The 9046-nt window shown below is 39.6% G+C and overlaps 1 protein-coding gene across 3 annotated transcripts in view; it reads left to right on the forward strand.

Annotated features, from left to right (window-relative positions):
• The window catches only part of LOC116821175 (uncharacterized), a 47975-nt gene extending 44561 nt beyond the window's left edge, over positions 1–3414 (forward strand). For 2 of the 3 annotated variants that reach the window (XM_032774139.2, XM_032774142.2), the window contains 2 exons: positions 1466–1595; positions 2106–2371. In XM_032774139.2, the coding sequence (XP_032630030.1) occupies positions 1466–1595; positions 2106–2161 (186 nt within the window). In that variant the 3' untranslated portion in view covers positions 2162–2371. Of the gene's footprint in view, positions 1–1465; positions 1596–2105; positions 2372–3293 lie in introns of those variants that run through there. The other variant, XR_004372848.2, reaches the window with a different exon arrangement.
• Positions 3415–9046: the final 5632 nt, after the last annotated feature.

The raw sequence follows: 9046 nt of genomic DNA on the forward strand, positions 1-9046 counted from the left end.
AGTCCATTTGTGGGATTGTGTACCCAGGACCTAACCTTCGGGACTTTTTTGCTCCCTCAACTGCTTGGGCTGCAGTGTCTGATATTGCCCTCAGCTTATGTTAGAGCAACCTTCAGAGTGCTCCAATTTATGTCATCTGGTATTGGCCCCCAAAGGGTCATTGTAACTGGCAGGAATCTCTGGAGTACAGCCATGCCCCTTTCCCCTCAACATGTCCCCTACATTGGCGTTTTTTTGCAAGGTGAGGAGGTGACTTAAAGTATGTCTACACTGGAGCTGGAAGGTGTAATTTCCAGCCCAAGTGGACATACCCACGCTAGCTGTGATTGAGCTAGCCTGCTAAAAATACAAATGTAACTGCAGTGGGCTAGCTACCCTGAGCATTAACCTGTCTGAGACCCTACACACCCCTAGATCCAGTTATGATAACTCGACACCACTTGAGGCTTCCCTACGCGAGGGGAATCCTCAGCTGTCCGCTTACACCAGCTTTAAGTCATCTGTGTGCTGCTGCAAAGTTAGCTTTGGAAACATAAACCAATGTGATGTGATTTCTAGACTTGGAAGGAACAAGCAGCTACACTCCACTTTTGCAGCAGCAGGCTTTGACGTTGGAGAACTAAAAGATCTCTCAGTCACACAAATATTGGTGTCAATTTAGTCACTTAAGTTTGGCGTGTACACCTCTACCTTGATATAACGCTGTCCTTGGGAGCCAAAAGGTTATAGGTGAAACCATGTTATATTGAACTTGCTTTGATCCACCGGAGTGCGCAGCCCTGCCCCCCTGGAGCACTGCTTTACCACGTTATATCCAAATTTGTGTTATATCGGGTGGCTTTATATCAAGGTAGAGGTGTATCTCCAAGAATTTCCTTCATAAATCACTCCAGAATCCTTAGGCCTGCCATGTGTATAGTAGTGTGATCATGGGGGACAGGAGTTGGTTACACTCGAGGGAGAAAGTGGCAAAAACTGGTTTTCAAGCTAACCCGAAATGTTGATGCTGGCTGCTGTGCAAGTTATTCATACAGAAATAGATATAAATAATGTAAACTTACAAGTCAGAGATCCAGATATAGCTGTTCATCACAATCTCTGTGCCTCATCAGCGAGTTTTGTGGACTGTTGCCAGTTAGCAACTTGCAGGATTGTGGACTAAAATTGGACTGCTCTACACCTCTCCCTGAAAGCATTTTGCTCCTCTTCCATGCACTGGGGATAATAAGAGCAAAGGTAGTGAAGAGAAAAGATTATAACACTTGACATCTGTCTACCACAAACATAGTAGTTGGGTAGATGACATGCTGTTAAGTCTAATCCTTTTAGAATTAGATTTGTCCTATGTTTCTTTTAAATACTCTAATTGCTTATAGTATTTGCTTTTTTCATATTTTATATCTGCATATACTTCATTTAATTTATATGCTTAGTTAAGCATATTATTTCATATTTATTCTTAAAGCCTCAGCAAGGTTTAGAAATGAGAACAAAGGAAGGTCGAAGGGAGTTGATATCTATGAAACACAGTAGTCATGCTACCTGTACCTCTTTCAGAATACCCCAGGACCCTGCTAACAATTTACTCCATAATGGTAAGTGATTATTTTTGCACTTTAGAGAACTGTGATTTCAGAATTTTTGGTAATTCAAGGAGTGTTCATTTATTTATTTATTCGTTTATTATTTTAACTAAAATGTTAATCGCCTTTTTCTTTAGATGTATACGTTCACTTTTACAGAGAAGCACAATAACGTTGTTTAATCAGATGTTCTTTGACAAGGCCTGCATCTGCACCTATTGAAGTTAATGACAAAATTCCTTTTGATTTCAATGGGAGTAGGCTCAGGACCTATGCAGGATTTTTTTTAACATGGAACAGGGTGACAGTGATAGATATGTACCCAAAAAGCGCACTGAAGTTACTGAAGGTCCTTTAATTGATTTTAGTGTGGATTGGATCAGGCCTGGTAAGCAGGTGTCCACTGAGAAATACATATGCACAACATGAAGGATCATACTCTGGAAATTGTTTGGGTTTTGTCCAGCAGCATGATTTTGGTGTGGAAGCTTTTTATAATCTGTTCTGCTGTTTGTATGGCAGATGTACCTGGTAAAAAGGAGAGGCAGAAGAGGAAGAAAATGAGGAAAGAGACTTGATGGGGCTGTGTAGCTGACAGTGTGAAAACCAAATAGCACGTGTGCTGATTAGCTGCAAGAGTTCTGCTTTCTTTGGTGATGCACTGAGCCCAAAGCAAAGAGAGGATCTAGAAGAATCCCAATAAATGGGAGAAGAGGAGAACAGGAACAGTGAGCGGGAGAGGAAGAGGGAGAGAGAGAGAGTGCGTGTGTGTGTGTGTGTGTGTGTGTGTGAGAGAGAGAGAGAGAGAGAGAATGCACCATGATAATGTGTGCAGGAGCTGGTGTTGAAACAGGATTGCTGTTTAAAAACAACCCACTGCCCTTGATCACTTAAAGAAAACTATTGAGTAGGTTTTAGACCATTTACATTAAACCCTTCAGTGTCCAGTTACTTATCAAGTTGGCATGTTGTATGACATTATAGAATTAGTCAAAATCCATAAATGACCACAGTTGTATTTAGATTCTATAGAGGATCCACCCTTTATTCCAGCCTCCATTTGCAATTTAAAATGTGATGTGTGCAGATGTGCTCATTGACAAGTTAATAATGTACAGAAGGTGGGTGGTGCATGCTAAAGCGTCTATAAATCATAAGAAAGCAATTGTTAGACCTACAAAGAACAGCACCACTCACCTGCAAATCTTCTCTGAATCTTTTTAACCCTTTGCAGCTGTTGAAGTTGGATTTTTACCTAACACAGTGACATTTTAATGTATTTCAGTGCGTACGCAGACCAGTTGGCTCTAAAGGTGAAAATTTCTAAAGGAGATTTTAATTTACTTAGAAAAGTTGTGTAACTTTTCTGTTTTCGTGGTGGGCTATAGTTTAGTAGCCTGTATGTTAAAAGCATGATCCTTTTGCTATAACTGTATTTTAGCCTGAGAGATCTTGTTGAGGACATTTTTCCAATTTGCAGTTTGGCAGTTTTTACCATTTTATTACTTAATTTCTAATATTATAAGCCAAGTATCTAGATTAAAGTTTAAAAAAATCTGTTTTTTATAGTGAAGGGCATATACTTCTCATCTTCAAAGGGCTATTTAAAATAGAAAATATCCAGTATTGAAAAACAAATTGTTCTACCTTAAATGCCAAGAGTCTGTGAAAGGTGTGAGATTGACACCACTGGTGGCTCTTTATCCACAGAACATCTACAGCACAGCAGTAACTATAAATGCTTCCCTGTACTGCCCAGAGAATATGCCTCAACCCTGATCCATCTTGGCAAGGCCATCTGGGTGCGTGAGATGATAGTTATTCAATCTCTGTGCCTCTGATGAAACCGCTAAAAAGGATTCCAGTCACTATTGGGTGTAAAATGGACATCACAAAAGTCATTTCACATAGGCCACCATCAGCTGTTAACAGCATGGAGTCATTACCAGCTACACTCACACTAGAACCACTGAGCTAGAGGTAAAAAGTTCCATACCTCAGTAACTTGAACCACACAGTCCCTGTTGCCAATGTATTTGTGTAAGTGTAATCTTATCTAAAACCCTGAGTGCTTAAATGTTGGCTTTCACCATTGCTGTAGGATTTAAAGCATTAGTATCCCTTAAAGAAGCTACTGCACAGAAATACTATATTTATCAATATATGTAAAAGAGCAATTATCCTATGGTCTAAGCACCTTTGACACAAATTAAAGATACAGTTAATCAAAGTAATACCAGCAGCTAACCTACTACCATAAAACATACATACACACCCCCGGACAAGTGCCCCATCTAGCCACTTCCTCACACGGAACCAGAGATAATAAGCCTTGCAATGTGCCCTGAGGGTGAACAAAACAAGGTTAGTTCAGAGTCAGACACATAGTTGCGAGCTTTTTTCCCGCCATAGAGTATATTTTTAAGTGAGGCCATTTAAGAATACACTTTAGAGTTTTCATATCTTAATGCTTACATATCAGTTAAGAGAAAATATAGGCAATTAACGAATGAGGCTAATAAAGCAAACAATGTCTTCCTTGAAAAGCAGCTTGTTAATACCATATGCATAAAACTAACAAGAAAATACTTGACCTTATTGAGAAAACAAATCTAGTAAGGATTAGGATTTAGAGGAAGGATTAATTAAATATGTAAATAACAGGTGAAATTCTAGCCCCATTGAAATCAATGGCAAAGCTCCTATTAATTCCACTGTGGCCAGGATTTTACCTGAAATCTTTATTTAGCAGCAGAAGATAATTTCCATTGCTGAATATAAGGAGAAAATATCTTAATGAAAGATGTAAGAGAAGTTAAGTTTGGTAGACTCAGAATTTCACCTACCTTTTCTTATATGTCTGTCTGCAAACTTTGCAATGTTCATGTAATGTTGTTTTATTTCCAACGTGAAATGTTTTATTTTTTTTCTAATAAAAAATATTAAAATCACTGGCAACAGCTGAGTAACTTCTGAACAACCCTCAGTAACAAGCGTGTGTTAGAGAGAAAGAGGTGGAAGAAAAAGCTTTTTGGCAAGGAAATATTTTATTTTCAGGCTTCCACAGGGATATTGTGAAACAGTTTATCAAGAATGGTAAAATCTCTCAACACTGTTTTTTTAAGGAAAACTTATTGAAGTTTTTATTTTGTTAGAATAACAGAACACGTGCAGTGGGCAAATGACATTCACTTGTACAGCTGAGAGTCTGACAGCAACAAGAAACAGATTATATATGGCCCAGTTTTGTCATGTGTATTAATACAACTCCCACTGAAGTCAGCTGGACCGTGGCCACATTAGCAAACCCTGTAACCATATTTCCCCACTAGTGCAGCTTCCCCAGTGGTAGTAAGTGATCACTGTAATGTAGACAGGGCTCAGATGTTCATACCATTGTATCATCTAACCTTATGTCGTATTCATGTGGAAATGAATAATTATACAAAATGCCATAGGAAGGAGAGTATATCCCCAAGACTACAATATTAATCGAGCATGCCCTCCTATATGCATGCGGAGTTCCAAGGCTGCTTGTCCATTAGCGTACTCTGGCTATAATTCACCACCAAAGGTGTCAGTGTTACTGGTATGAGCAGTGGAAGGGCTAGTCTAGGTAAAGTGTCAGGTACATAGTGGTAAAACTACCTGAGCCCTGTCTTAATTACATCTTCCATTATTGCTACCATCCATGGAGCTGCACAGATTTTTCAAAACTGTATGCTAAGTATGCCTGAGGTTAAGTTACTAAATAAATGGCCTGATTTTTCACTGTGTACCTCCCATAAAGTTCTATGTGTATTCTTTTACTTTCTCAGTCTTTAAGGGCTGAAAATCCATAACTCACTGAAATCAATAGGGTGTGCAGGTGCCCATCACCTCTGAAAATCAAGTCCTTACAGCCTTTGTGAAATTGCCTCTATCATCTGTGGAACCTCATGCCATTTTCTAGCTCATTCCTTATATGCTTTTAAAATGCCACATTTCTTTCTCAGCACCACCTGCTTCTGAGGAAGAAGTAATAAGAACCCATGCAGTAAGCAGATATTGGACTACCAGCCCTTCCGCCCCCCCAGTAGGTCTGATCCTGATCAATATTAGACTAGTTTAAGCCCTGAAGCATGCGGTTTAACATTCCTTCCAAAACTGTTGTTTTTATGATAACTCTAGATAGTTTTGTTGTCTGTCAAACTTGTCGTTTTATAGTGCATGGTAGCTTCTGATATGCTGCATCCACTACCTTGATCAGCCTTTCTCTGTTTAACTGATTCTTTAAGATTTCAAATTTCATCTCAAAACCAGTCTCTTCTTTCTGATATAAGACTCCCAGCTCTCTAATAAGATGACTGAATTGTAATTCTTCCTCACAGGAAGTCTTCCGGGAGCAGAAGGGAAAGGAGCCATGTAATTATGAATAGGGTGGGAGATGCATCCATGAGGCAATCCCTATATTAACATGTGGTCCTCACTATGAAATTGATTGGGAAACTGACCTACATAGTTTATCTGTATTGATATAGAGAGATTATGTAGGTGCAGGATTTGAAGCTTTGATTTACATCCTGCACTCTTAATTGGGCTCAATGGGCCAAGTTGATTGAAGCTAGTGGAGCAACACCATAGATGAATTTGGCCTAGTGCTTTGTACTTATCTGTTTATATAATCACAAGTATCCACCCAAACTATAAACAAGTATTACAGCTGACAAACAAGTATGAGCTGAATGTTGGACAGTGGTTTTATTGCTCAACTAGAGCTACTTTACTTACTATTCTTGTGATGAACAACAGCCTACTCCAGGGGTTGGCAACCTTTCAGAAGTGGTGCACCGAGTCTTCATTTATTCACTCTAATTTAAGGTTTCGTGTGCCAGTAATACCTTTTAACATTTTTAGAAGGTCTCTTTCTATAAGTCTATACTATATAACTAAACTATTGTTGTATGTAAAGTAAATAAGGTTTTTAAAATGTTTAAGAAACTTAATTTAAAATTAAATTAAAATGCAGAGCTCACTGGACCGATGGCCAGGACCTTGGCAGCGTGAGTGCCGCTGAAAATCAGCTCGTGTGCTGCCTTCGGCACGTGTGCCAAAAGTTGCCTACGCCTGGCCTACTCCATAATAATGCAAGGAGGGTTTTTTTGTTAACTATGGTCTGGAAGGGTCAAGAATTCATCCAGTAATTCTTTCATGAATCCAAGTGGATCAGCCCTGCAACCCTTTTCAAGGCAAAGTGAAGTTTTCAATATCTAAAAGCACACACATTTTACCTACTAGCTATTCTTATCTGAAAGAGAGTGCAGATATGTAAGATTCCTCATGCCCAAAACTGATCTTCACTGTGACTGATCAGGCAAAAACTACCATGCTTAGGGCAGTAATGAAATTGAGTCTTTTGTCTAGATCTGTTCATTCAAAGATTCCCAAAGACTTGGTAAACAGTTTTTCTATCAAACTTTGATATATAATGAATGTAATTTATTTTTTCTCACAGTAACCACATTTATGGATGTGATACTAGTGTAATAATTACAGAGCTATGTGTATTTATCATGCTCTTTTGACTGCATCACCTGTCCTCTGCCACTAATCCATCTCTACCAGGATTACTTTCAACATTCCAAACCATAAGCCAGAGAAAATCAAAATTAAAAAAAATCAAATTGTCACATAAATGACTTTTCCTGCTACTCCTAAATGCGGAATTCTGACCCTCAGAGCCAGCTATATTACCATGGTCTGACACCCAGGACCGACTAGATTCAGCCTTGCACCAGTGCCTGTTTTCTATAAAAAAAAAAATGTCATGACTGTAAAGTCTGTTATCCCATGGCCCCATAGGCCTAGAAAAAGTAATCTTACTATTAATCTTCCCAGTTTCCAAGGGGAGTCAGTGCTCACTTCTAGCCATGCAAGAGATGAGATATCAGAGTTTATATTTCTGACATTTTATGTACATAATTTTTAGAGGATTTTATGGTTCCTCCTCAGCCTTATACAGTTTGACACATGGTAACTAAAGCTTTATAGGCAAGGCATTATGAAAAATAGTCCGAATAACATTTTTAGAAATTATAAAACAATTGCAAGAGAATTTTTCTGTGATGTGTCACATCCAAAAATCCTGAAGATACGAATAAAGCAGGCATCCAACCTCATGCTAATAAAAACTTTACATGTTCCCTATACTTATTGTGACGAACTGGGACTGTTCTTAATGTTTGCTCTGAACACTGTGTTGGTGCCTCAGTGTCCCCTATGCAGTTCTTAGGTATTTGATGGTGGGATAAGGGTGTGTGATTGCTACAGAGGAAGGGGCCAGTGCCCCTAAATGCCTGGCACTCTGTCTCCTAGCAACTGATGGCCTGGGCCCCTCCCTTGCAAAGTGCAAACGACAAGTGGGAGACAAAGGATCAAGTGCCTCCTGGCCGGGAAAAGGAGCGGACAAAGAGGCTGAGGGGGTTAGTCGGAGCTCCTGGGATAAGGAGTGAAGTCAGCACCTAGGTCAGGCTCACTGCCCCCCAAAATGGACCCCTGAGGGTCTGTTCGATGATCTACAACCTGGTTAGACTCGTTCCGCATCTTAGAAAAACCTCTGTTGCGGCTGAGAGTCACGTCTGACTGCAAAGGGGGGTGTCAGACCCTGGGCTCCCAGGATTCGCCGGGTTGGCCGCTGGTGGAAGCCACGCGAGGGGCGAGGATTAATCTCAAGGAGAGACCCAGGAGGTGAAGACGTGTGAGCTTCTTGCCCTGAACAAGTCTGCTCCAAGGGAGAGGAGGCTCCCCAAAGTCCTGACTGGCTTTGTGGGGAGCAGTTCCAGAGCATCGCCCAGGGACTCCGTGACACTTATAACTCCTATATTTCACCTGCCTGCTAACCCTCACCCTCAGATCCAGCTGTTTTAAGTAGTTTGGACATGAGTTAAATCGCTTCTCACCAGTAAAAAGGCAGGTACTATAATCTAACTACATAAAGTATATGGGATTGGAGTATCACATTAAAGGGCTCAAAAGTGGTGACAGTGTTAGATCAGTAAACAAAGAATAATAATAAAAAAAATGCAGAGTTCAATATGATGCATTTTATTTGGACAAACTTTTTAAAAAAGGCAAGTTTTCCAGAATCAGTCACTTTATTTGATGTAATTGATTTTTATGAGGGAATCTGAAGCAAGAGATACTTGAACTCAGAACATCACAATTTTTTCCCCTCTCTCCAAAAGAATCTATCTCAGTGGAAAGGTTAGTTTCCTAATAAACTATACGTAAAGTCCTGGTCACATTAAATTCAGTGGGAGTTTTACTATTGACTTAAATGGAGCTAGGATTTTATCTTGCAAGCCACTTACAGAAACATTTTCCCTGTGGGTAATTTATTTAAAGGGTTTCCTTTCTGTGATATACAGTATTATTATTTTGCTTTTACTCTAATAGTTTGTGTCCATTTTAATGAAAGTCCAGTC

Source organism: Chelonoidis abingdonii, chromosome 3 (genome assembly GCF_003597395.2).
Source record: "Chelonoidis abingdonii isolate Lonesome George chromosome 3, CheloAbing_2.0, whole genome shotgun sequence".
NCBI lineage: Eukaryota > Metazoa > Chordata > Testudines > Testudinidae > Chelonoidis > Chelonoidis abingdonii.